This window comes from Papio anubis, chromosome 13 (assembly GCF_008728515.1).
Source record: "Papio anubis isolate 15944 chromosome 13, Panubis1.0, whole genome shotgun sequence".
NCBI lineage: Eukaryota > Metazoa > Chordata > Mammalia > Primates > Cercopithecidae > Papio > Papio anubis.
The window spans coordinates 105557874-105585585 of NC_044988.1; the positions used below are offsets into that span (position 1 = coordinate 105557874).

The window sequence follows — 27712 nt, forward strand, 5'->3', positions numbered from 1 at the left end:
AAGTCCCCCATCCCAGCTCAGCTTCTTTTTTCTTTTTTTTTTTTTTGAAACAAGGTCTCACTCTGTTGCCCAGGCTGGAGTGCACTGGTGCAATCTCAGCTCACCGCAGCCTCGACCTCCCGAACTCAAGCAATCCTCCCACCTCAGCCCACCAAACAGCTGGGACTACAAGCATTGGCCACCTGTAGTGGCAGATTTAGTTTTTGTAGAGATGGGAGTCTTACTATGTTGCCTAGGCCTGTCTCACATTCCTGGGCTCAAGTGATCCTCCCACCTTGGCCTCCCAAAGTGCTGGAATTACAGGCGTGAACCGCCTCACCCAGTTAGGTTCCTTTATCTGTACCAAGGGTGTTAGTGCCAGCCCCTGCCCCACAGCATGGGGACACTGATGTGAGGATGCAGGCACAGTGGCCTCGAGCTGTGAGGGGCCCTTGAGCCTGTGACCCGGGCGGGGGCCGGCAAGGGTCCTCGTTCTGGCTATCAGGCTTGCTCCTCAGTCTCACTCTCTGCCGCAGGCAAAGCCCTGACTCTGGCAGCTGTTCCCCTCTCCATGTGTGCACCCAGCACCGACTCTCCCTGGGGGTCGGCTTCCTCCAGGCCCTGGTGACAACGATGGCAGGAAGGCAAGAGCAGCCACAGATGGAGACCCCTCCCTGGCAGGTGCAGCCGGGGATTCACCTGCACCACCCTCACAGCCCCCACGCATGCGCACATCAGGCTTCTCCTCATTTTCCAGATGAGGGAACTGGGCTCGGAGCAGTTGGGTAAGTCCTCTGAGGTCGTACATGGCACACATCCACCTGGGTAAGTGCTGGCTGCACTAAACTCTCCCAAACCCCTGCTTACAGATACTATTCTTCTCCGGTTCCAAGGAGGAAACCGAGGCACCAAGAGACAGAGCCACTTGCCCGAGGTGACATCCAGCAAAAGGCTGAGCCTGGCCTGGAGCCAGGGCCACAGGGCCACCCTCCACCCTGGCCGTGATGCCCCCTCGGGCCATGGGCACTCCTTCTGTACTGCAGGGTCCTGTATGGCTCTGGAGGGTGGCAAGGGCTTGGGAATTCTTTAGCTCTGGTGCTGGGGAATGTTCAGATTCCAGGCAAGAAGACGACAGGACCACCTCTGTGTGCCGCCCACCTCGACCCATCAGGCCTGTGCTGGCCCCACCTGTTCCTTCTCGAATCTTCTGAGGGCTTGCTGCTGCTTCTCCACCAGCACGGCCAGCACAGCTCTGTCCCTCTTGCTGTCCAGGCACCTGGGGGGAGGTGGCAACATCACCGCCATTCTTGACAGCCCGTGCAAGTGGATATAGAAAGTCACAGACACAGCCAGCCCTGGTCAGCCACATCAACCTGGAATGCCCTCCCAAGGTGCGGGCACCGGGGAGGAGGCAGCCATGTGTGGACAGGCTCGGCAGCCTTGGGGTGGCCAGATGGCCCCAGCCCTGGCTGTCACTCTTCCACCCCTCACAGCCACTTTTGGACTTTTGGTCTAAAGAGACAAAGGCTGGCAGAGAGCAGCCCCTGTCACCCTGAAGACCCAGCCCAGGCCAGTGGGTCCTTTCGGGAGGGAGGTGGGGGTCACCCACATCCACCCCCGCTCCCATCATGGGATAAACACCCTCAGCCTGGCCCGCTCAGACACTGGGTGAGGATGTTAACTGGAATCACCTTTCTGGAGACCAGTGTGGCATTATCAAGCGGCTTCCAAATGCATTCTCACTGACACGGTCATTCCACTTCTAAGATTTTGCCTTAAGGAAATGACCTCTCTATCTTCATTAATAATGGCAAAAAGTTGGGACAACCTAGAGGCCCGGAGATCCGGGACAGGCGAAGGGAGTTACAGCCCTGTCTCTGCGCCGGTGCGCCCTGTGTGTTACAGCGGTTACGTAGACACACACAAAGGTTTTCCTGACATTTAAATTGAAAACGCAAGTTACAAAACAGCACATGCCGCCCATTTGCAACGTGGCAATAGCCATGTGTGTTTCTCCCCAGAACAGAGTCTCCGCACTGGGCGCGGTGGCTCACGCCTGTAATCCCGGCTCTTTGAGAGGCGGAGGCGGGAGGATCACCTGAAGTCGGGAGTTCGAGACCAGCCTGATAAACATGGAGAAACCCCGTCTCTACTAAAAATACAAAATTAGCCGGGCGTGGTGGCGCATGCCTGTAATCCTAGCTACTTGGAAGGCTGAGGCAGGAGAATCGCTTGAAGGAGGCGGAGGTTGCAGTGAGCCTAGATCGTGCCATGCGCCACTACACCCCAACCTGGGCAACAAGAGCGAAACTCGGTCTCAAAAACACAAAACAAAACAAAAAAACAAAGTATGCGCAAAGATGATTTCAGAGGTCATCTTTGGGACGATGGGGGTATTTTTTGTGTGTATTGAGTCCTTTACTGTCTTAGCTAAGTTTCAGCAAACACCTATTACTATTTGGACCAGTACCTTGTTTCTCAAAACGCTGTCGGGCCACGGGAGGGACCCGGACAGGGCGGGGCGGGGCCGCGGCGGGGCGCATGCGCTCACCCTCGCCGATGCTCCAGCCAGGCCAGCTCCGCGAGCGTTTTCTCCTGGAGCGCCATCTCTCGCAGGTGCAGCAGTGCGGCCTGGTGCTGTGCTCGCAGCTCCTCCTCCCGCAGGCTCCGCTCCAGCATCTGCGGCTTGAAGCGGCCCAAGGCTCCTAAAGCTCTGGGTTCGGCGCTTCCGGGCCTCGCGGGGCTCCACTAGGGCGGGCCGCGTCACCGCCTAGCTTCTAGACCGCTCCAGGCACCGGCCACCGCCTCCGAGAAGCCCTCTAGGACTGCCCGCCCCGCTCATCTCCCATGCCGCCCCCGCTTCCCCGACTGTGAGCTGGCGTGGCAGGCTGGATCTTCATCATCTCGGCCTCACGACCAGCCCTGATCCGGGAAGCCCAGGCCACCTGCCCTAAAATATACAACCTGGGCAGGGGCTAACCGTGCCCATAGCAGCCTGTTGAAATGCCTGCCCCGCTCTGTCACCCAGGGCGGGAGGAACCGGCTTGAGTAGCTGTCAGCTGGAAGACTGCGTGACGCGATGGCCGGAAGAACCTCCCGACCCAGAACCTGCCTTGGCCCTTCTTAGTGGAGGGACATTTGGGTCCGAGGCCTACTACCAGGGCCGTGCTGGGCCCTGAAGTTGTGCCCCTCCCCCAGGGGACCTCTCCACCTACCTGGTGGGCGGGGTTGTCTGGAGGGAAGAGCTTGGCCAGGGGCAGCTGGGAGAGGGCTCCGTCAGGGCCCCCCACCTCTGAGGAAGGAAGCACCATGGTTCGGTCATGTAGGGGGTCTAAGTGCCCCGTGTCAGGGGCCATGTCTACCGGAGGGCCTCATAAAAGTAGGAGGTCTAGGGCAGTTTAGTGCCCCCACCCCATCCCGGACACACAAGGCTTCACGAAGAATCCACAAGACCACGTGGGAAGGGACCAGCAGTCTCCTGATGTGAGGTACTGGTGTGTGACCCCACTGATTGTGGGAAAGACCAGACAAAAGGTAGAGGGAGCTCAGGGAGACAGCCCAGCTGCTCCGCTTCTACAGGAGGGGAGACTGAGGCCCACAGAGGGAGAAGGGCTGTTCTAGGTCCAGCACCAAGGAGCTGGCAGGTGACGGCAGAGCCCTGATCCCCAGCTGAAGTAGCTGACCTGCTACCCACCGCTGCTGGCCATGCTTCTGTTTCTGAGTGATGGAAAAAGAGCCTATACTTAAAAGTCCTTAAGGGCTTTCCCTCCCCACAAAGAGAGCAGAAAGGACTGGATTTTGGCTTTACCATCCCATCTGTAACAACTAAAAAAATCACATAAATATACACACACATATGTGTGTTTATATAGAGATATGTGTGTGTATATACATATATATATATTTTTTTTTTTTTCACACACACATATGAAAGAACAGTTTTCCAGGCACTGGACATGAGGCAACACAGCACAGTGATCCCTGAGAGACAGAAAACAAAGGAGGTGAGACTTGCGACGCTCACCATTCACTGCCTGAGAGAGTTGCCAGGCTACGGTGAGGGAGGGGAAGCTGGCTGAGCTGGAGGAATGCCTGGGTAGAGGAGACAGCAGAGTCTGGGGGGACCAAGGCAACTGAAGTTTGTGGGGGCAGAGTGTCAGAGAGGACAGAGTTGCACAGAGAGAGGACCTCTGAGATGTATGAAGCGTCCTCCTGGAGTATTCAGTAGAGAACTGATGGATAAATGTCAAGAAGCTACCAGATGTTGGCCGGGTGCGGTGGCTCACGCCTGTAATCCCAGCACTTTGGGAGGCTGAGACGGGTGGATCACAAGGTCAGGAGATCGAGACCATCCTGGCTAACCCGGTGAAACCCCGTCTCTACTAAAAAATACAAAAAACTAGCCAGGCGAGGTGGCGGGCGCCTGTAGTCCCAGATACTCCGGAGGCTGAGGCAGGAGAATGGCGTGAACCCGGGAGGCGGAGCTTGCAGTGAGCCGAGATCCGGCCACTGCACTCCAGCCTGGGCGACAGAGCGAGACTCCGTCTCAAAAAAAAAAAAAAAAAAGAAGCTACCAGATGCTGGGACAGAAGCATTCTGGGGGACTGGAAGCCTGGGAATGACACCTGTTTCCAGTAGCCAGGCTGGAGGACCTCAGCACTCCCAGGTCACTGGGCAGGCTGTATACACAGAACTTTCTTGCCCTGACTGTCAGAAATGATTAGCGCCAGGCTGAGCATTGATCCAGATCAACCTAACACACTATTAACGCAAAGTCTGAAAGGATCAAATTACTTCCAAATAACTGCAGTCCAGAAGAAAGCTTAATAATGTTTATAGGGGCCTGTGTGGTGGCTCACACCTGTAATCCCAGCACTTTGGGGGGCTAAGGTGGGCGGATCACGAGGTCAGGAGATGGAGACCACCCTGGCCAACATGGTGAAACCCCATCTCTACTAAAATACAAAAAATTAGCTGGGCGTGGTGGCATGCGCCTGTATTCCCAGCTACTCGGGAGGCTGAGGCAGGGGAATTGCTTGAACCTGGGAGGTGGAGGTTGCAGTGAGCTGAGATCGCACCACTGCACTCCAGCCTGGTGACAGAGTGAGACTCTGTCTCAAAAGGAAAAAAAAAAAAAAAAAAAATTCATGTTTACAAGAATACAGAAATATCTAGCACTCAGCAAGGTAAAATTCACAATGTCCAGAAGATATGCAAAGAAACCAGAAAATACAACCCATGGTGAGCAGGATAATTTATTAGCCCTAACCCAGGCTCAACATGGGTGTGAGGATTGGCAGAGAAGGACATTAACAGTTTCGTAACTGTATCCCATATGTTTAAGATGTTTCGTAGAGCCACAGAGGATATAAAACCAAAAGATCCAAATGGAATACACATTCTCATGAAAATTAAAACACTTGGCCAAGCGCAGTGGCTCACGCCTGTAATCCCAGCACTATGGGAGGTCAAGGCGGGTGGATCACGAGGTCAGGAGATCAAGACCATCCTGGCTAACACAGTGAAATCCCATCTCTACTAAAAATACAAAAAAATTAGCCAGGCTTTGGCAGATGCCTGTAGTCCCAGCTACTCAGGAGGCTGAGGTAGGAGAATGGCGTGAACCCAGGAGGCAGAGCTTGCAGTGAACTGAGATCGCACCACTACACTCCAGTCTGGGCGACAGAGTCACAGAGTGAGACTCTGTCTCAAAAAAAAAAAAAAAAAAAGAAAAGAAAGAAAGAAAAGAAAAAAAAAAAAAAAGAAAGAAAATTAAAACACTTGAGATGAAAAATACACCTGATGGGATGAAGGGCAGACTAGACACTGCAGAAGGAGAGATGTACGAATTGGAAGATGTAGCAATAGAAATGATCCAAAAGGAAAAAAGGAGGAGAAAAGAATAAAATAATACAAAGAGGGCCGGGCGCGGTGGCTCAAGCCTGTAATCCCAGCACTTTGGGAGGCCGAGACGGGCGAATCACGAGGTCAGGAGATCGAGACCATCCTGGCTAACACAGTGAAACCCCGTCTCCACTAAAAAAATACAAAAAAAAACTAGCCGGGCGAGGTGGCGGGCGCCTGTAGTCCCAGCTACTCGGGAGGCTGAGGCCGGAGAATGGCGTGAACCCGGGAGGCGGAGCTTGCAGTGAGCTGAGATCCGGCCACTGCACTCCAGCCTGGGCGACAGAGCGAGACTCTGTCTCAAAAAAAAAAAAAAAAAAAAATAATAATAATAATAATAATAATACAAAGAGCTTCAGTAAGCTCACAACTTCAAGTGGCCTAATACATGGGTAATTGGAGTCCCTGAAGGAGATGTGAGAGAAAGAGGAGCAAAAAGATATTTGAACAAATAGTGGCTAAACAATTTCCAAATATGAAGAAAATAAAAAATCCACAGGTCCAAGAATCTCAACAAACTCCAAGGACAAGAAATATGGACTTGGAGTCCATATTTTCAGAAAAATTTCAAAAAAAATGGAGTCCATTTTTTCAAAAAATGAAAAAATGAAAAACTACAACAAAAGACATCATAATAAAATAGCTCAAAACCAGTAACAAAGAGAGTCTTTTTTTTTTTTTTTTTTTTTTTGAGACAGAGTCTCACTCTGTCACCCAGGCTGGAGTGCAGTGGTGCGATCTCAGCTCACTGCAAGCTCTGCCTCCTGGGTTCATGTCATTCTCCTGCCTCAGCCTCCCAAGTAGCTGGGACTACAGGCGCCCACCACCATGCCTGGCTAAATTTTTTTGTATTTTTAGTAGAGACAGGGTTTCACTGTGTTAGCCAGGATGGTCTTGATCTCCTGACCTCACAATCCACCTGCCTCAGCCTCCCAAAGTGCTGGGATTACAGGCGTGAGCCACCGTGCCCAGCTGAGAAAGTCTTAAAAGCAGCTAGAGAAACAAAGACACGGTGATGTACCGATGAACCAAGAAGAATGTCAATCGATTTCTTGTCACAAACAATGCAAGCAAGAAGACAATGGAGCAATGTCTTCGAAGTACTGAAAGGGAAAAACCACATCTAGCATTCTATGTCCAGGAAAGAGTACGTCAGAAACGGAGATGAGATGAAGGTGTCCTCAGACATCTGAAAGCTAAAGACACCAGCAGACACGCACCACCAGAAATACTAAGGGAAGTCCTTCCAGCAGAAGGAAAAGGATGCTGGTTAGAAATCTACATCTACCCGGCCGGGCGCGGTGGCTCAAGCCTGTAAACACATACATCATTTAAAACTTTTAACAAGATAATTGGCTGTTTAAACAAAATGATAACAATGTATTGCAGAGTTTATAAAACATTTAAAATAAGCCTGGGTAACATGGCAAAACCCCATCTCTATAAAAAATATAAAAATAGCCGGGCATCGTGGCTCACGCCTGTAATCCCAGCACTTTGGGAGATCGAGGCAGGTGGATCACCTGAGGTCAGGAGTTCGAGACCAGCCTAGCCAACATAGTGAAATCCTGTCTCTACTAAAAATACAAAAATTAGCCAGGCATGGTGGCATGCACCTGTAATCCCAGCTACTCAGGAGGCTGAGGCAGGAGAATCGCTTGAACCTGCGAGGTGGAGATTGCAGTGAGCTGAGATCGTACCATTGCACTCCAGCCTGGGCAACAAGAGCAAAACTCCATCTCAAAAAAACAAAAACGGTGAAACCCCGTCTCTACTAAAAAATACAAAAAACTAGCCGGGCGAGGTGGCAGGTGCCTATAGTCCCAGCTACTCGGGAGGCTGAGGCAGGAGAATGGCGTGAACCCGGGAGACGGAGCTTGCAGTGAGCTGAGATCCGGCCACTGCACTCCAGCCCGGGCGACAGAGCGAGACTCCGTCTCAAAAAAAAAAAGAGAAAAAAATTAGCTTGGGGTGGTGGTGCATGCCTGTGGTCCCAGCAACTTGGGAGGCTGAGGAAGGAGGATTGCTTGAGCCCAGAAGGCAGAGGTTGCAGTGAGCTGAGATCTCACCACTGCACTCCAGCGTGGGTGACACAGTGAGACCCCCATCTCAAAAAACAAACAAAACATTTAAAATAAAATTCATGACAACAACAACCTAATGACCAGGAAAGAAGAACTGGCCTTGTACTATAAGTGAAGTGGTCGACTGTGTATACTAGCATAAATCCTAAAGCAGCCACTAAAATTATAGAGTTATAGCTCCTGAGCCAACAATGGAGATAAAATGGAATCATAAAAAACATTGCTTAATCCAAAGGGAGGCAGATAGTAAGTGGAAGAAGAAAATAAAGGGACAGATAGAACAAAAGAAGAATAACCAGGTGAAAACCTAACCGCATCCGTCATCACGTTCAATGTGAATAGTGTAAGCACCCCAATTAAAACGCAGAGATTACCAGACTGATTTTTTTAAAGCAAGATCCAACTCTATGCTGCCTGTAAGAAACACACTTGAAACACAAAGATGCAAATAAATGGAAAGTAAAAGGATGACAATGGAGATACCGCGAAACACCAGTTGAAGGAGAGCTGGAGTGGCTGTATTAATATCAGACAAAGTAGCCTTTGAAGTGAAGGATACTGCTGCGGGTAAGAGGATTATTGCACAATGACAGAGGGGTCAGTTCATCAAAAGCGCATAATAATCCTGAGTGTTTATGGGCCTGATGTCAGAGCTTCAGAATACATGAAGTGAAACCTGTTAGAACTGCAAGGAGAACTCGGCAAATCGCAATGTGATATTTCAACACCCATCTCTTACTCATCGATAGGAATGTTAGGCAGAAAATCCACCAAGATGCAGTAGATTTGAAGAGCACGATCCACCAACTTGATCTAAGTGATACTGCAGAACGCTCCCCCCAGCAACAACAGAACAGACATTGTTTTCAAGGAGCACCCACTGATGTAGACCACATTCCAGCTAAAACCCGAGTCTGGACATTATGAGGTTCACACGAATGTGTTTTGTGAACACAATGAAGTTAAACTAGGAATACGCAGCAGGTGTCAAGCCTGGAGATGGGGTGACTGTGGCCAGCTGGGAAGTCACCACATCTGCCATGATCACACTGAGGGCTAAAATCACCTTGTGGTGGTCTCGCCGCGCCATCCCTACAACCTGCACGCAGACCCTTCCTTATTTGCTGACACACATCACACGGGAGGGGAGTCTGGACCAGCTTTCTGCGCAGCCCGCGCTGGGGAGGCTGTGCAGAGACCTTTCCCACCAGGGAAAGCCACTCAAAGGAATAGAAGTGGGCGTATCAGCAGGCCTGGAACCAGGGAAGGGTTCCTGTTCCCGAAGACACCGAGACAGGTTGTACCCAGGCTTCCAGGAGATGGCAGCCACCTGGAGGCCAGCCTGGGGGTCACGTCAGCTCAGAGGAACCGAGACCGTCTGTCCCAGAGCAAGGCCAACAGCGGCCTGTGCTCAGTCACCTGGCGGAAGCCCCGGAGGACCGAGCTGCCACACTCACCCTCCCTGGGCTGTGGACCTCCCTTCCTGTCAGGCTGGTCCCCCAGCTCTAGGGAAGCTTTCCTGCTGAGATCCCGACACAGCTCCCCCGGGCTGGGTGGGTGGAGACAGTGTCCACCAGCTGTCTAACCCAGTTCCCCGGGCTCAAGGGATGCCAGGGGCTAGGGCTGCCCAAGGGTCAGTCACGTGAGTGCTGGAGTCAGACAGACCTGACGGCAGATCCCAGCCCCACTCTGCATGGCCTTGGGCAGCCACTGTAGCTCTCTGGGCCTCCCTGCCGTGTGCCTGCCTCGGTTCCCCCCTTTTGGGTTCACACTGGCTGAGGGCTCTGCCTGCCTTCAGGCCTGGGTGGGGTTTTGAAGACACTGTCACCTGCAGAGGCTGGCTTGGCCACCACACTCTCTGGTCTGTCCTCGGGACCCTGGGAGGACGTGGCAGCATCTGTGTCCAGAGGTGGGTGTGACCTACAGGTGAGGACACGCCCAGGAGACTTGGCACCAGCGCCCGCAGTGCCCGCCCCACTACCTGTGCCCAGAGACTCCCCAATCTGCATTTCCACGTTGGGAGGGGGTGTCCAGCCCCAGCCCCTGGCCTCACCTGGGTGTGACTGTCCCTGTGCTCTGAGAGGCTGTGGTCGGCTCTTGGTCCTTGCAAATCGGAGGCTGCTCCAGCTTCAACGCCTCCTCTGGCCCGGCCTGGGTCGAGTGTCTCTCCATCAGCTGCTGTGAGGAGTGGGAGGCGTGGTGTGGAGAACGCAGGAGGCGGCTCCACAACTGTGGGCATTGGGTCGGGATGGTCAGGCCAAGCCCGGTCCCAAGGAGGAGCCTGAAGCTGGGCAAGTCTCCAACCTCAGGGGCCTCTCTGTCCATCTTGCCAGCGGGGCTGACGGTCCCCTCCTGCCTCCCGGAGAGGCCACTGCAAGGAAGCAGGGGTGGCTGGTGCCCAGCCAGGGCTGGAGGGTGTGGGAGCTGGGGGGCCCGCTGCACGGAGATGGGTGGGAAGGAAACCCCAGCTCCGGTCCCGGCTGGGGGTGCTGGGAGGGCAGGCACAGGAGGGGAGCAAAGCCTGTGATGCCGGCAGCAGGGAGAGAACAGGCAGGGATGCAGGGCAGGGTGTCAGTGCTGCTGTGGGTCTGAGGTCGCCTGTATGTGTACTCCCACACGTGCACACACACACACACACGCGTGCATGCACACACTTCCATCACTCTCCTGGAGATGCCCCCCAACATGTACCGTCGATGTACTTCCCACCATCGGCCCCTGAACCAAACACAGAAGACAGGTCCACCTCCCAGAAGGTTTATCTCTTCCAGCCAGGTCATAGCTGTCAGCCGCCCAGTCGATGCCCTGCCAGGGTCACCGTTCCTAGGCCTGGGTGACATTGTCCCCTCATGGGGCAGGTGCTGAACCACCCCGGACAGTGAGAGCTGCCCATCGGAGGGGACGCTATTGGCGCAGGACGGCCGTGCAGAGGCGGCTCAGGAGACGCTAAGCCCCTTCCCTTCTGGCCAGAGACCTGCCTGGGGTGTGAGCACCACACGTGCTTTGGGTCATAGGCGCCCATGGAGAGCCCAGGGCTCAGGGGCCTACCAAGCCTGGGACACGGACAGGTGGGAGGCCCCAGTGGCCATCTGTGACCCAGATCTGGTTCCCGCTGTGGCACCCCCAGTGCCGGTGCCCCGAGGACACAAGTGGCCGAAACCTGTTTCTGCACAGAGACTTTGCTTTAAAGGGAGCTCCAGCCTCTGGCTCGCTTCCTCTCGGCGAGGGGTGCCCACTGTTCCCGTGGAAGTCTCCATACTCCTTCCCAGTGTGACTGACCTTCCCACCCAACCTCCTGCAGAGACAGGGGCTCCCCCCGTGGCAAGCGGCCGCTACCTCCAGCTGCCTCCTGAAGAGCAGCCCATCCAGAGTCTGCTGTGTCTCCCAGGCTTCCAGCTCTGCCCGCCGCCGCAGGAGGGCCAATGCCCGCTTCTGCTGGTCCAGCTGCAGGGAGAACCCAAGCTCACGGTTCCTGCTGCCCCCAGCCAGGGAGGGTGGGCCCCTTCCTCGGGGGTGACCCCGAGGAATCCTATGTCTGGGCAGGACCCCTCCCTCCAGCCCACCGACTTTCTCTCCCTGCCAGGGGCTTCCCCATCAGCCCGGGAAGCCCCTCCGTCTGTTCCTGCCACCTGCATGGTCCCCTCCCTCTCACCCGGCCACCCTGTTTCTAAATTCTATAGTCTGTGCATTACAGCCTCTTCCACTTGGCCTCTGGGAGACAGAGGCTGCCCCCGGCTCACCACCCAGCAGAAAGGGGACCCAGCTGTCGTCGGCCTGGGGCAAACCTTCAGAGAATCCAGAAAGCTGGAGGTCTTCCGCTGGGTGCTGGGAAGGTGTCTCGCACACGGGTCCTCCTGCTGACCTGTGGAACAACGGAGGGGGGCAGCTGAGTGGCCCAGGCCACTCTCCAGGCCTCCCCTCGCCGCTGCCTCGGCGCACCATGGCACAGCGGGTTAACACAGCCTCTGCACCTGCGGGGAAACTGAGGCATGGAGGCCAGGAGTGCAGGCGGCCTGACTCCTGAGCCCAGCTGGCATCAACTCCATCAAGAGCAGCCCCTGCCCTGCATGTCGAGGAAGGGCTGGGAGGGCTGCAGCCCCACGGAAGGACACAGAGACCCGCTGCATCTCCTCGTCCCCGCTAAGGCTGTCTCTGCCTGACCCCGGCCAGGACCAACTCCAGGGTGCATGGCAGGAGTCTGTGGGGAGGGCAGAGGCCCAGGCCCAGCATATGGGCTTTGCCCCCAGACAGACCGGGTCCGTCAAGCATTTGCCATGTGACCTTGAACGAATCACTTGTCAGTCAGACCCCAGTGGGGACACAGAGGTTCCTCCTTCCCTTGTGCGAGGGTCCAAGGAGATGGTTTGGTACAGGCTGGCTGTGCACTCAGCAGGTAGAAGCTGCTGCTGACGGTGTGGACAGGGTGGGAGGGTGATGACAGGGTGGGTGCGAACGGGGTGGGTGGATGCCGACAGAGTGGGTGGGTACTGAGGGGGTAAGTGGGTACAGACAGGGTGGGTGGGTGCTCACAGGGGGGTAGGTGCTGAGGTGGTGGGTGGGTGGTGACGGGGTGGGCGAGTGCTGAGGGGGTGGGTGCTGATGTAAGCACCGGCACAAGTCCTGGGCTCTCCTTGGAATTTCTGGGATTGGTCCAGAGTGTGGACATGAAAACCTCAGCCTCCTCCTTGGATAGTGAAGTCCCCAGTAGCAGCGGAGGGGGCTTCTCTTTCTCCGTGGTGGCCCCGAGTCCCAGCTCTGACTCTGCACGCTCTTGGAGCTCCTGGCCCCACGGAGGCTGCCACCAGGAGGCGCTGTAGGCAATGGGGTCTGCAGATGGTGGGGCCTCGTGACGGCTGGCGATGAGTGCCCTGGTCACTGTCGCCCAGTGTACGGACGGAGCCAAGACCAGGATCCCCACTCCGACTGCCCCAAGACCGGCGGTTCCTCCAGTGGACTGCTCGCCTTCCCGGAACGGAGCAGCTCAGCCGTGAACCACACAGCTCAGCCGGTCCCTGGGCGTTTCCACAGCAGCAGAGGACGCCCCAAAGCACCAGAGGACGCCCCAAAGCACCGAGACCCGGCGAGCAGCCGGAGCACCGGCCACCTGGCGTGCACTGAGCATTCGCGGTCACCGCTGTGGCCCCATCTAACTGGTGATGATGGAAAGTGAAGACACTCTTACACTTCTTGGTTTTGGTTCAGGCATCTGTTCTGAGCTGAAATTCCTTTTTCGCCAAGGGGAGAAACCATCCTTTGCTTTTGTCTCATGGCCCTGAGAGAGGCAGACGCCAGCGAAGGGGCCCCAGCCCCACCAAATGCCCCTCCGGCTCCTGCGAGCCCCACAGTCCCGTGGCCCCCAAGATCTCCCAGTTGTGGCCTGAGGCGGGAGAGTCCTGGTCATCACCGGCCACATCAGCACCCGACAGTTCAGGGGACATGGCGGGACATGAGCTGTTTGTTCCTGAGCTCTGAGCTGTGACCCAGGAGAAAGCGAGCCGTCCCCGAGCTGGGCATGGCCCTGGCTGGACAGAGACTGCAGGAGTCACCCCAATGAGTGCCCTGACTCCTCTAGCAATGGGTGAGGAGCCCCAAAAAGTCTAGCTCCATGTGCCACCCCAAAGTCCCTGGTAGCTGTGAAGATGCAATGGGACAGTTTGACAGATCTTGGCACACGGCAGCTGCCGTCACTGCTGGTGGTGATGATGTTAACTAGCTACATTCTCAGTCATGTGGCTTGGGTCCTGGGGAGTCACAGCCTCAAACCAGAATGAGGCTGACAGGACCCATGCCCTCGGTGGGGGCTGCGGAGTTTGAGAGCCAGGGCTCTGCTGTCCAACATGGCAGCTGGCAGCCACACCCGTCGTTTACATTTAAACTTAAATTCACAAAAAATAAAACATAAAATGCCACTCTTCAGTCACACTGGCCACATTTTCGTGGCTTGACAGCCACATTTTCGTGGCTTGACAGCCACATGTGACTGGTAGCTACCATATTGGACAACTCAGAATCTGAAACATTTCCGTCATTGCAGAAGGTTTCTAGTGGACAGTGTGGTGTACGTGTTTAAGTCTAGAAAGTTCCAGTGGACGGAGCTAGTCTACGTGTTTAAGTCTAGAAGCTTCTATTGGACAGTTCTGGTCTAGGTGTTTAAATCTAGAAGGTTCCATTGGACAACTCAGGTCTAAGTCTAGAAGGTTCCATTGGACAGAGCTAGTCTACATGTTTCCGTCTAGAAGCTACCATTGGACAGCTCTGGTCTAGGTGTTTAAGTCTAGAAGATTCCACTGCACAGCTCTGGTCTGGGTGTTTGAGTCTAGAAGGTTCCACTGGACAGCTCTGGTGTAGGTGTTTATGTCTAGAAGATTCTCCTGGACAGTGCTGCCTCCAGTCATAAAAGTTAGACCCAATAGAGTCCTGTTGCCTGTCCCCCTGGGGCTACTGCACCTTCCGCCCATAGGATGGTGAATGAGGTATAGGGGTAAAAACTGCCCCTTCAGGCTGCCCTTTCCAAGGAGAAGGCAGAGCCTGACTCTGACCTCAACCCCCTTGGGAGATCCTGGCCAAGAGGCGGCTGTCCTGTGGCCATTGGAACTGTCCATGACTCACATTGGCTAGCCCCTGCCCATCCAGCCTTCAGGAAGTGAGAAGTCAGCAAATCCAGCAGTGGGAGAACAGAGCCCCATCCCAGCCCATCCCTGGGCACCCTGGGAAGCTCGCTGCACCTCCCTGGGCTGCACTTCCTGGGGAGAGGAAAGGTGGTGCTATGGTTTGAACGTTTGTCCCTCCTCATGTTGAAATGCAAGGCAATTCAGCCATGAGGCGGCTATTCAGCCACGAGATGATTCAGTCATGAGGGTTCCACCCTTGTGAATGGATGAATGCCATCATTGTGGGCGGAGGTTTGTTATAAAAGGGGGAATCCCACCCCCTCTCGCCCCCCTGCCTTCCTCTCTGTGTTCATGCAGCAAGAAGGTCCTCGCCAGACACAGGCATCTTGTTCTTGGACTTCCCAGCCTCCAGAACTGTGAGCCAATACATTTCTGGTCATTATAAATCATCCAGTCTCTGGGATTCTGTTACAACAGCATAAACAACCAAGGCCAGAGGCCTGCAGGGGCCTTCCTGACTCTGAACGCCCCCCAGCACATGAGCTGTCTGCCCCTTCCTGTTGAATTCTTCCCTTGGCCTCATGCCTCAGATCCCATCCACTGTGTATCCTCCCTTGCTTTTCTTCTTACTGTCCACTTTCCCTGAAACACAGGCACTGTAAGAGCCGGGGCCGGCTCCCTCAGTGCCAGGCAGGCAGTGATGCTCAGAGGGTGTGTGTGGAAGGAAGGGGCAGGTGCATACCAGAGGTGCAGAGGCTCCCACGTCCTGGAGACTGGGAGAGTCTCCCAGGGGAGGGGCCAGAGTGGGGAAGACGCAGACCCTTCCTCCCTCAGAGGGCTCCAGGTGTGAGCCCGACAGGCCCTCTCCTCCACACACACACACAAGCATGCACACACACATGCACGTGCACAAACACACAGGACCCTCTCTGCTGGTCCACAGAGAACAGCTTCCCTCAAGCTGCCAGGTGTGGCTCCGGGGCCCTGGGAGGACGCTGTCAGTTGGGGAGGACCCGAGGAGCCCCCCACCAACCGGGAAGCAGCCTCCAGGAGGGCTTCAGCTCAAGGCTTTGAACCCAACCCGTGGCGTCCACATCCCAGGACTGAAACCCTCCTCCCTGCCCCCGGCACTGGCCCTGCGGCAGGAACCTTCCTCAGAACTCCCCGCTGCCAGCCGAGGAGGGTGCAGGATGTATCTGGGGCTGTTCTGGGATGGTGGTCCAGGGGTAGCGGTTGGATGGGGGCCCCCATTCACTCGGAATGCACCCTTCCACCATCTCTCCCCCAGCTAGACATGAACATGTTTTACTCCAATGCTCAAAACCTGTTCTTCTGAAGAATATCAACAGACAACGATGAAGCAGCAAAAGGGGTCCCCCACCTTCTGAGTCCATACTCACTTCCCATGGCTGCATCAGCCCCTCCAGCTGCCCTGCCAAGCCCACCTGCCAGGAGGGTTCCACAGCGCAGCCCACGCCAGCACAAGGGCCTCAAGCCCAGGGCTTCAGCAACTGCTGGGTCCCTTGGGCACCAGGCAGTGGGCACTGCTTGTTGGAAACCCAGGATGAAAAGACTCAGTAGCAGAAAAAAAAGTCGAATCCAGGCTGATGGGACTGTAAGGAAGCGCCCTGGGAGGTGGGATGAGCACAGCGGCATGGGGCATGGCTGTCATGAAATAAGCACGTGGGTCTCATCCACCCAGCCCCCATCACTGCAGGCGTGACGAGCACAGAGCACGCAGAGGGTCCCGAAAGCCTCCAAAACCTTTAATAACGAGGCGTGGATGCTCTCCATGTGGAAAAGTATTTCTCTACCCCACAGGGCCAAGCTCGAGTGCTAGGCAGTGGAAGGGGTTCTCAGCGGATGCCCCTGGCCACCCGACCAGCCAGCCCAGGGCCTGTCTGCAGGGTCGCCCTTACCGCAGCTCTGGGGGGTCCAGGGCGCCACAGAGTCTGCCCCTCCAGCCGACGGCATCTCCTCCAGTCGTAGGGAGCCCCAAATAGGGTGCAGCGTGGCTGGGCCCGCGTGTGAGCTGGAAGACACAGGCACACGCATGGCAGGGCCAGGCCCGTGGAGGAGACAGGAGGCAGGGAGATCTGGGGGACAGCCCTCGTTGAGCAGGAAGCTGGGCTCCTGTGGCCTGGAGCAGCTCTCAGACTCCCAACAGTGTGCCCAGGATGGGACCCGAGGGCCAAAAGCCTGGCAGGGGAAGAGCCTGAGGCCTGGGAACCAGGAAGCAGGGGTGAGTGGGAGGCAGGGGTGAGCGGGAGGCAGGGGTGAGCAGGTGGGGCCTGAGCATGTGTCCCAGCATGGTGGTGTGGGCTGAGGCAAGGCTACCAGCCCACATCTGGTAAGCACCGGTGCCAAGCCTGGCTGCTCTGGGCTCTGTACTCGGACCCCAGGGAGAGCAGGGGTGTGCACGGTCAGCTTCCATGGCCACCATCGGTCCCCAGGGCCAAGGTCAGAGTCTCCCCAGCCAGCGTGGTCATCGGGACCACCTCTGCCATCTACTAAGGGCACTGCCCACCAGGCCTAGAGCAGAATGGGGTCACACGTCAGCTGTGACCTTCACCCCTCTGCTCAAGGCTGGCACTGGAGACTTCAGGGCAACCTATCTGGGGAGCACCCAGGCTGTGACCATGGAGGCAGGCATGGCTGGACCCACACACCTGCCCCCACTCAGGCTGGCCAGCACGCAAGGCTGACAGAGCCAGGAGCCAGGTGTAGCCACTGGCCTTTCCCCTGGAGGTGGCTGAGTGGTGAGGGAGAGCTGCCAGGCACGGGCAGGCAGTGCTACTGGGATGAGGGGTCTTTGGGGTGCACAGAGAGACGGTTTGTGGGTGGGGTGTGTGCTGAGCCTGCATCTGGGGCGTGTGCTGAGCCTGCGTCCATGAGCACAGCTCGCCTCACTTTGCATTTCTCATCAGGGCCCCCATCTGTGCTTCCTGGTCCACAGTGACCCAGAATCCACTGGAGTGGCTGAAGATGCTGCCCATACCTGTGGCCCAGGGGTTGTCGGGCAGGGGGTAGACACGCCCTCCCTCAGCAGCCCTCAGGGCCCACAGGTGTTTGTCTCACACCCCAACTCAGAAATCAGTCTGAGGCCCGGAGCAGTGGCTCACACCTGTAATCCCAGCACTTTGGGAGGCTGAGGTGGGCGGATCACGAGGTCAGGAGTTCAAGACCAGTCTGGCCAATATGGTAAAAACCCATCTCTACTAAAAATACAAAAATTAGTTGGGCGTGGTGGCGGGTGCCTGTAATCCCAGTTGCTGGGGAGGCTGAGGCAGGAGAATTGCTTGAACCTGGGAGGCAGAGGTGGCAGTGAGCTGAGATCAAGCCATCGCACTCCAGCCTGGGCAACAGAGCAAGACTCCATCTCAAAAAACAAAAACAAAAAACAAACAAACAAAGAAATCAGTCTGAGAGGCAGCCAGGATCTGGGGCACCTGAGAGGCTCGGCGTGGGAAATGCAGGAGGGCGGCAGCAGGTGGATCCAGCAGAGGCTGCGTGCGCTGGCCCTGAAGCTCCCGCCCCTCAAGTGGTGAGTGGCAACAGCTGTTTCAGAAGACACAGGCCGGGCCCCTTTCCTGGCTGCTGGAGCAGGGGCGGAAGCCTTGGGAGGGCCCAGCGAGCCTCTGAGCCTCTCCCTAATCCCTGCTCTCCACAAACCCGGGTCCCTCCGGGCCACGGTTCATGAATATGATTCTGCCTCCTGCTGTGTCTCTGCCACCTCGGCAGGGCTGTGGAGGTGGAGGGCACAGCCCAGTGCCTGGCCCTGGTGGGAACATCTGGGTACCATCGCCACAGGGAGCCTGGGCCGCGCCTCCGCCCGTCTGGCTGGACCCAGGCTAGGCCAGGAATGCAGAGACCTCAGCCTGAGTCTGGCCCTGGGGGCAGATCTAGCTGGTCCCCGGGGAGCCGGGGACACTGAAATTAACCTTTCCAAAAATTCTCACCACCCCCGCCCCCCACCCCTTCTCAAGGGCTGGGCGGAAGTTGTCCCGGGCAACGCAGGGACAGAGGCGAGGTCTGGCCCGATGCTGCCCTCTTCTGGTCACAATGACTCAGTTCCACGGGCTAGACTGGGCCTGGGCAGCAGGTGGGGTCGGGAGTGAGATGGGGCACAACCCAAAGGCCCTGGCACAGGCACCAAGCCCACCATCCCCTGAGGTCAAGGAGTAAGGCTCCAGGAGAGGAAGCTGGTGGGGTTTCCTAGGAAGGATGGGCAGGGGAGGCTTCGGGCCAGGAAATGTCCCAGCAGCGGGGAGGGGAGGGGCGGGGAAAGGAGGGAAGGTTGGGCTTGGGGAGGGGGCACCCCCTTCCCCCACATGTGGACTCTGAGCAACAGCTCCTCTGCTGTGGTGCCCACTGCCACCCTAGTGCTACACGTGGCGTCTGCCCTCACGCCCTCGGCCACCCAGAAGACAGCTTGGTGGAGGTGGGTGGCATGACCCAGGCCCTGGTGTCCGGGCAGCCAACGTCTAGGTGTCCCTGGTGAACCTGGCCACATGTTAAGGATGCACAGAGGCCTTCCCAAGAGACGGCCGCCCACCTGGCCTCCTGCCTGCCCCGCCCATGGTGCTGAGTTTTCGAGCCTGGGTTCCAGGGCTGCCTGGGAAGCGGCTCAGGTCAGGCCGGGGTCCCTCACCCGGGTGCTTCTGTCAAGGACAGAGGGGTGAGAGTGGCCGTGAGTGGCCCAAGAAGGCCTGGCAGCATGTGGCGTGCAGGGAGCCGCGGCGACCAGGAGGGCACTGCTGGCCAGGAGGCCCTGGACAGGGATCCCGGCCCACCCTAGCAAGAGCGAGAGGCCGCTGGGCAGGTGGTGGGCTTGGAGGAAGATTTGTGGTGGGCAGCAGGTGTGGAGGGGAGTTTTTCAGGAGAGGAGATCCAAACGTGTTCACAAATCCCCAGGAGGGACTCGAGGCCACAGCTGCTACTGAGGCTTAGGTGCTCGGGAGGGAGCCGCCGCCGCATGCACTACAACCTCTGTCATGAGTGTCTAACTCAGTTTCCACCTGCACACGCCCCTGAACCAAACCTGCTGGGCTCCACTTCCTCCTGGGGCTCACTGGGGCTGCAGGCGCTGGGGCAGGACAGATGCTCCCCCGGGAGGAGGGAGTTGGGACGGAGAGGGACCTGGGGTCGCGGGGCAGGTGGGCTTACCTCCCCGCAGAGGGGCTGAGGGCCTGGAAGGGGGCCACACCTCTCTGCAGCCTTTTGTCCAGTTTCATATCCACGTGTCCCTCCTCTGGGAAACCTTGGAGAAAAGGGCACCTGGGTTCACTCCCTGGTCAGCGGGAGCACAGGACGGGGGACCCTAGCCACCACGGCAGGAGAGCCTGAGCCACACCTGCAGGGGTGAGGGTGGGGGAGCTTCCCTGGCCCTCAGGCCCCTCTGCTGGAGCAAGGGCAGGGAGTCAGCAGGGAAGGAGCCACGGGAGAAGCCTCACTCTTCCTCTGGCCAGAGGACAAGACCGGAGCAACAGCTGTTGCGGGTGCCACATGCTCACACACTCCACACGCCACGCGGGAGAGCCCACGTACACCATGCTGCTCAGACCCCCCGGACAACCCCTGGCTGTTGTCCTCCTAGCCCCCTTTCCAGGAAGGAAGCCAAGGCTCAGAGACAAAATGGGGTCCCCATTCCTCCCAGCCCACAGGACCCCCTAGCCGCCCGGCGGTCACCGTGGCCCAGGTGCCGGCCTACCTCGGGGCTTGCTGTCGTGGGGGGACCTCGGGCTCACACTCCGCTGTTGCTCCCAGCTGGGGCCCCATGGCAGTGTGTCGTCGTCCAGGAAGTAGGTGGCAGGGAGAAGGGGCTGGGGCTGCACGCTCGCCCATTCCCCAGGTGCCCCTCTGCCCCCGTTGGGCCCCAAGGCTCCAGGGCAGGCTGGGGTGGTGAGCGTGGGGGTGGCAGGCAGGGTGTGGGCACGTAAGCGCAGCAGGCTGGCAGCTAGGTCCCCGACAGTGTCCGGTGCCTCGGCATCCTGCAGCTTGGCAGTGAGGCTATCGACCCGTTGCTTGAGGACTTTGGCCGTGGTCTCTAGCGCCTGCAGCCGCGCCTGCTTATGTTGGAGGTGCAAGGGGCTGGAAGTGCCCAGGTGCTCGGCCTCCTTCGGGTCCAGGTAGATGCACAGCCCGCGGGGTAGGTAGTGGGTGGTCAGGTCCTGGGGCTCCAGGGATCCCAGAGAGGGTGAGGCTGACAGCAGCACGGGGGCATCCTGTTCATCTTGGGGGCCCCCTATCCCTGGGGTCTCTAGGGTCTCAGCACGGTTCCAGGCTCTGTTCAAACACAGGCAGAAGCTGCAGGGAGAGAGACGTAAGCAGATCACCTCGGGCTCGGTTGCCCCAGCAGGGCATGGAAAGCAGGCGTGTTTTGTGGGGGTGAGCATCACAGCAGCGTCTGTGACCGACCGAGTGTCTGTCTGCAGGGACCAGGGAAGTGGTGACGGTATCCACACAACAGACCACACAGCTGCCGCAAGGAACAGGGCCAGGCGTGAGCGAGGGGACAGAGGAATTGGATCCCGGGCACTGCCTGTGGGGTGTAAAACGGTGCTGCCGCGGTGAGAGGCAGTTGGGTCAAACATAGAACGACCACGGGTCTGGCAAGTCTGCCTCTGGGCACGCACCCAGAAGAGCTGAAGTCAGAGTCTCAAAGACGTCACCCCTGTTCACAGCAGCCTTATTCACAACAGCCAGAAGGTGGAAACCACTCAGTGTCCATCGAGGGACGAACGGAGAAGCAAAATGAGGCCCACCGACATGGTGGAATAGTATTCAGCCTTGAAAAGGAAGCACGTTCCAACGCAGGCTACAACATCACCCTTGGTAGAATAAGCCAGGCACAAAATGAAACTGGCCCGATGGTCCCCTGGAACTCACCTTCATGGTTTCTTCTGAATGACCATAGAAATGAGCCCGGCCAGTCTTAACATGTGAGAAAGTTTCATTTGTCTTACCTAAGTTCCTTTCTCAGGAAACCGACCACCAGCCCTCCCAGACAGAATCAAGGAGTTGAAACGCACCAGGTCACCGCATCCGGACGATGAGATGCCAGACTCCTTGTGCATCACGCTTGCTTCCTTACCCTTCCCTAGTTCCCGCTTCCTGCACGGAGCTGCACTCCTTCCCTGATACGCAAGACCCCAGCTTTAGTCAGTCAGGCAGGGAGTTGGATTTGAGACTGAGCCCCCGTCTCTTCGGCAGCGGCACCCAATTAAAGACTCTTCCCTGGCAATACTCATTGTCTCTGCAATTGGCCTTCTGTGTGGCCAGCGGCAGGACTGAGACCAAACCCCTGCTGTTTCAGTAACAAAAAGGACAAACACAGCGCGTTCCCGCTCACATGAGGGCCCTGGGACAGGCAGATCCATAGAGACAGGAAGTAGAATGGTGGTTGCAGAGGGCTGGGGAGGAGATGGAAAGTTAGTGTTTTATGGCGACAGAGTGTCAGTTTGGGAAGATGAAGAGTTCTGGAGGAAATAGAGATGGGGTCTCACTATGTTGTCCAGGCTGGTCTCAAACTCCTGGCCTCGAGCAGTCCTCCCACCTCAGCCTCCTAAAGTGCTGGGATTATAGGCGTGAGCCACCGCACGCGGCTACAATTTTTTGGGTGGGGAAAAAAACAGACAAGGACACGATGAAGTGAGATGAGGCCCTGCAGCCGCCCAAGACGACGAGGACCAAGCTCGGCAGGATCCTGTCGAGCAAACGGAGCCCGACGGTGGCCAGTGGGGGAGGGGCTGCCCTTAGGGAGGGGGTGGCACGGCGGGGCCAGCATGGGACGCTCACTCAGTGGCTCACTCAGGACCTGTGTCCTTGTCTCTCTGGACATTGACAGACACAGCCCCTGGGCTGCCCTGTGACCCAGACTCCAGGGAACTAATCCCCAAATAAGCACCTTCAGGACAAAATGGAGCCAAAAGGAGCCAGAGGGAGGGGCCGGGTCCTGCAGAGAGGGGTGGGAGCTGAGCTCCGGGGCCAACTGGAAGCCCCCAACACCGGCTGCCAAAGATATGCCAGGGGCAGCCCTGAGGGAGTCCAGGGTGGGACGCTCCTGGTGGGTGGGAGCCCCTTCCCCGGCCTCTGAGCCAGCATCCCCTGCCCGCCAGAACCAAGGGCATGCAGGAGGCCTGGCTGAGAGTTCCTCACAGGTGCCTAGTGTGAAGCCAGGCCAGAGAGTGTGTGCCACTGGCCTGAAGCTGGGGCCTTCCACAGCCCTCCCTGGGCAAGAGCCAGGCTGGAAACTAGTGAGACCCAGGCTCAACTCCCCCAAGCAAAGCGGGGGGAGGTCTTCAGACCCCACGTGTGTGAATCACGATGCCCTCGGGGGAGGGGCCTCCAGAAATTCAAATACACGGTAGTCAAAGCAAAACAGAAACGCAGAAAATAAGCGAAAAGTAAGCACTGCGAGGAAGAGGAGAGATGGGGACCCTCGCGCCGGCAGGGGGATGGGAACCAGGGCGGCTGCTGTGGGGAACGGGGTGCAAGTGCCCGAGAAAGCCGCACACAGAGGTGCACGTGCCCATGCAGTTCACTCCCAGGCGTGTACCCAAGAGAAACAGCGCAAGGGCCGAAGCAGCCCGTGTAGCCCGCTCACGGCCGCCGCAGGTGGGGCCCAGGCATCCGTCAGCCACGAGGCTGTGAAGAAAAGATCACTTGCCCACAGCCGGCATTATTCAGCCACAGACTCAGTGAAGTTCTGATTCAAGCTGCAACACTGATGAGCCCGGAAAACGTTATCCTCGGTGAGAGAAGCCAGAGCCATACCCCGTGGTCCCATTTAGATAAAATGTCAAGAATAAGCAAATCCAGGTGGGGCGTGGTGGCTCATGCCTGTAATCCCAGCACTTTGGGAGGCCGAGGCGGGTGGATCACCTGAGGTTGGGATTTCCAGACCAGCCTGGTCAGCGTGGTGAAACCCCGTCTCTACTGAAAATACAAAAAATTAGCCGGGCGTGGTGGTGGGCGCCTGTAGTCCCAGCTACTCGGGAGGCTGAGGCAGGAGAATCACTTGAACCTGGGAGGTGGAGGTTGCAGTGAGCCGAGATTGCACCACTGCACTCCAGCCTGGGTGACAGAGCGAGACTCCATCTCAAAAAAAAAAAAAAAAAAGAATAGGCAAATCCGTTGAGGCAAAAAGCAGACCCATAGCTCCCCCCAGGGCTGGGGGAGAGGCTGCCTCCTGAGGGTGGGGCTCACGGGGAGTTGGAATGTTCTGGAACTCAGTGGAAGTGCTGGTTGCACAGCACACGGTGAAGGTGCTCGATGCCACGGAACGTGCCCTTTAACGTGGTGGATTTAAGTTTGATGCGACTCTTGCCTCCATGAGAACAAGCACAGTGGTGACCGCCTGCTCCATGCAGCCAGGCGGCACTGTGGGCGGGCGGGACAGAGCCTGCCCCACCTGAGGAGCCTGTCAGTCATGAGGCGATATCACGAGGTCCCCAGAACGCACCCAGCACTGTCCTCGGCCCCAGCCCACCCACGGCCCCAGCCAGCACGTGCAGCCCCTGCACTTTCACACCCACCTGCCTGGGGCTTCCTGGCCCCCCAGCACCACACCAGAGGTCACTTTGCTCCACTCCAGCACCGGGGACTCCAGGCTCCCGGAGGCTTCCAGGCCCTAAAGCAGAGGGCAATGCCATCAGAGGGCCCCCGCCTGGGAAGCCCACACGCCCCGTTCTCTCAGCCTCAGAGCTAGGCCCTGACCTCCCCTCGGGGTCTCAGGCTGCTTTCCCAGAGCCGTGCAGGAATCGGGGGTCCCACTTCAGGGGCTGTGAGAGCCAAGGGAGTCTCTCCGGAGCCCCGTTGTACCCAGGGGCAAAGGCGCCCAAGTCTGACCCTGCACCTCACCAGGGCATCCCCCAGGGAGGCATCCACAGAACCTCTGGCTTTCTCCGGGCAGTGGCAGCGACACCGCGTAGTCCCCAGCCCCCAGCTGCAGCCCTCAGCCCCCAGCTGCAGCCCTCACCCGGCCGCTCCTTGGAGAGCACCAGGGGGCTGGAGGCAGCACCTGAGCGCCTAAGCCTCGGGTCCATGGCTGAGTCCCCCCAACCCACCCCTGGCACGTACCGCAGACTGCGCAGAACTGGGGACAAAGGTCACGATGCCAGGGGTGGTCCGGGAGACCACGGGGACCGCCCTGCCAAGGACGGCCTCCCTCTGCTGCCGGTAGACCTCCTGCAACCTCCGGCTCCTTAGCTCCTGTGTGCGCAGGGCCGAGGCCTTCTCCTCCAGGGCCTGCCGCCGCCGGGCCTGCGCCTTCTGGCGCATGAACTCCCGCAAGGACTCGGAGCTGTGTGAGGGTCCCAGGAGACCCCGGGGCCTGGGGCAGGGCCGTAGCACGTCCTTCTCCTTCCCAGGTGGGTTCTGAGGGAAGCTCCCAGTGGGCCTCGGCAGGGCATGCTTGGCACCCGAGGCAGGGGAGCCGATGCCTCTGCCCTTGCCTGGGGGGCCGGCCCTCTGCACGCTGGAGCTGCTCCAGGGCCGCTGTGCTGGAGGACTGGGCCTTTCCAGAGGATTCCACAGTCTGGGGCCAAGGGCCTCCCAGTCTTCACAGGCAGTCCAGGCCCTCTGTGGACAGGGCTGCGTTGCTGCAGCACTCCAGGACTGCTGGGTTCGAAAGGGGTTCCGCTTTTCAGGGGGGCTCCCCGGCCTCTGGGAGGAGGGGCCCTGTCTTTGGGCCCCCGAGGCCCTCTGCAAACTGCAGGCCTGCCCAGCCAACGCACTCCAGGGCCGCCGGGAGAAGTGGCCCAACCTCTCATGGGGACTCTCCGGCCTCTGGAAGGAGCGGTCCTGTCCTTGGGTCTCCCAGGCCCTCTGCGGACAGGACTCCCGTCCAATGGAGGAGTTCCAGGGCTCCCAGGTGTGGAAACTCCTAGCCCTCTCTGAAGAGGAACGCTTCCCCTCCGTCATGGCCCAGGGACTCTTAGAGAAGGATATCTGGGCACTGGGGTCCCTGCAGGGGCCCTTCCTTGCCACGTCCTGCAGCCTCCGCTTTGATGGCCTCAGCTCTTGCCCTCCCTTGCGGGTCTGGGCCAGTTCTAGACCAGCCTGGATTTGCTGGCGCAGGTCTCGTAGGATGGCCATGGCCGTCTGGATGGTCGCCGGCTGGTCGAAGGAAGCCAGGCTGGGTGTGTTCCCGGACACCTGCTGGTCACTGTGGGCGGACGTGGCACCGGGACACTGGGCACAAACCGGTGAGCACTCGGCAGCTGTGACTTTCTCGCTGTCTCCTGCGAAGACAGGAGCATCAGGGGTGAGGAGAGGAGCGGAGGGGAGAGCAAAGCCAGCTCCTCCACCCAGGCTGGAGGCAAAGAGCGTGGGGGCGGCTAGGAGGCCCTTGGGCCTCTGCTGGGCAGAAGCCCTCTGAGGGTGGGCACCACGCCTGTGTGATGAGCCGCTGCTCTGCACACGGTAGCCAAGCACAGGTGGAGGGTGCCAGTGTCTGGGAAGCGGCCCCTGCCAGCTCCCATCCTGCCTTCCTGCCAGGAAAGCGCTTTGGCAGGGTGCCTGCCCGGGAACTGCCGATGGAGCCTCCCAGGGACAGAAACCCTTTTGTTAGGCTTTGAAAACACTTATTGCCCGAAGTCCCCAGTTGAATGGGTGGCAGGTTTGGAGGGTGTTTGCAGGCTTCTGTGAGAGGCGCCCACACCTCCTCCTTCCAGGCAGCCTGGAGCCTGGGCGTCTCCTCCTCTGTGCCCGCCCCCAGATGCCACAGCAGAGCAGGACAGAGCTCATGGCAGAGGCACAGGTACCTAAGTCCACGGTGAGAGCCGGGTCTCTCCAGGGATCCTTGCTATGGAGCCTGCGGAGGACGGGAGGGGGCCCAAGCAGTGACCTCACCAGAGCTTGTCCCTTTCTCCAGGCGTAAACACCAACCAGCTCCGAATCTTAAACAGAGAAAACACACACACAGCCGGGCGCCCCATGTCCCTCTGGGCACTGGCCCGGACGGGGAGGTTGGTGGCTCTGCACAGCCCCAGGAAGCCACTTCAACACTCCCAGAGGGCACGGGGGTGCACATCCCTCACATCCAGGCCCCTGTTGGGCACAGCGGGACCCTCAGCCTGCACAGGGCAAGGCTGAGTCTCGGGGCGGCCACGGGCAGGTGGCTTCCCTGACCCTCAGAGTCTTCAGGAAAGCGTGGCCAACGGGACCTGCCCCACAGCTCTGCCAGTGAAGCTCTCAGCACAGGCCGGACACACAGCCCATGCGAAAGAAACACTGAGCAGCAGCAGCAGCAGAAGTGACAATCGCAAGCCGGCGGCCCCACCCTCTGCTCCCCGCTGCACATCAGGCTCCGCACGGACACGGGAGGTCCTGCCACCGCCGGCCACGTGCGCCGAGCCACAGAAGATTAACCTGCTTTTAAGCCAGCAGAGTCAGCGGTCACACGAGTGGGCAGCGGTGAAGGCTCCCAGACTGGCAGGACAGGGAGTCCCAAGCATCGTGGCAACAAGTGGCCCCACGTTCCGAGTACAAACGAGCCTTCGCTCACAAATGGCCTCACACGGTGAGCGGCATTCGTCACGGTGGTACTTCATAGCCCAGCTCACGGCCACCGATGCCAACATCAGTGCTGCCAGCCCCATGGGCCCAGCCGCGAGGGCCCTGGCAAAGGCCGGAAGCAGGGCCAGCCCTGGGCTCACACACTCGCACACTCACACACACTCATGCTCAGACGCTCTCACACATGTGCCCCCCACACACGCTCACACACATGCTCACAATTCCCTCATGGGCTCACAGGCTCACACACGCACTCCAGTGCTGACAGGCACGCGCACACTCACACAGTCACAGCATCCCGCACACGTGCTGTCACACACACTCATTCACATGGTCACACATTCACACAGGCACACATACTCGCACACACTCTGACACGTGTTCACACACGGTCTCATCCTCTCACACACTTTCACACAGACACGCATGTTCTCACACTCACACACGACCACACACTCATGCTCTCACACTTTCACACAGACACATACGCTCTCACATTCACACACACTACCACACACTCATGCTGTCACACACTTTCACACAGACACGCATGCTCTCACACTCACACACACTACCAGACACACTCATGCTTTCACACTTTCACACAGACACACA

At 58.1% G+C, this 27712-nt stretch overlaps 1 protein-coding gene across 10 annotated transcripts in view; it reads right to left on the reverse strand.

Annotated features, from left to right (window-relative positions):
- LOC100998684 overlaps window positions 1-27712 on the reverse strand; it is a 53077-nt gene that overhangs the window by 14118 nt on the left and 11247 nt on the right. For 7 of the 10 annotated variants that reach the window (XM_031654713.1, XM_031654710.1, XM_031654706.1 and 4 more), the window contains 13 exons: window positions 26344-26478; window positions 24659-25821; window positions 24115-24209; window positions 20289-20884; window positions 19745-19838; window positions 16498-16610; window positions 11753-11829; window positions 11304-11411; window positions 10021-10145; window positions 9796-9887; window positions 3195-3271; window positions 2531-2664; window positions 1168-1255 (listed from right to left, as the gene is read on the reverse strand). In XM_031654713.1, coding sequence (XP_031510573.1) covers window positions 1168-1255; window positions 2531-2664; window positions 3195-3271; window positions 9796-9887; window positions 10021-10145; window positions 11304-11411; window positions 11753-11829; window positions 16498-16610; window positions 19745-19838; window positions 20289-20884; window positions 24115-24209; window positions 24659-25821; window positions 26344-26478 — 2897 coding nt within the window. The remainder of the gene's footprint in view (window positions 1-1167; window positions 1256-2530; window positions 2665-3194; window positions 3272-9795; window positions 9888-10020; window positions 10146-11303; window positions 11412-11752; window positions 11830-16497; window positions 16611-19744; window positions 19839-20288; window positions 20885-24114; window positions 24210-24658; window positions 25822-26343; window positions 26479-27712) is intronic. The other 3 variants (XM_031654707.1, XM_031654708.1, XM_031654712.1) reach the window with 3 other exon arrangements.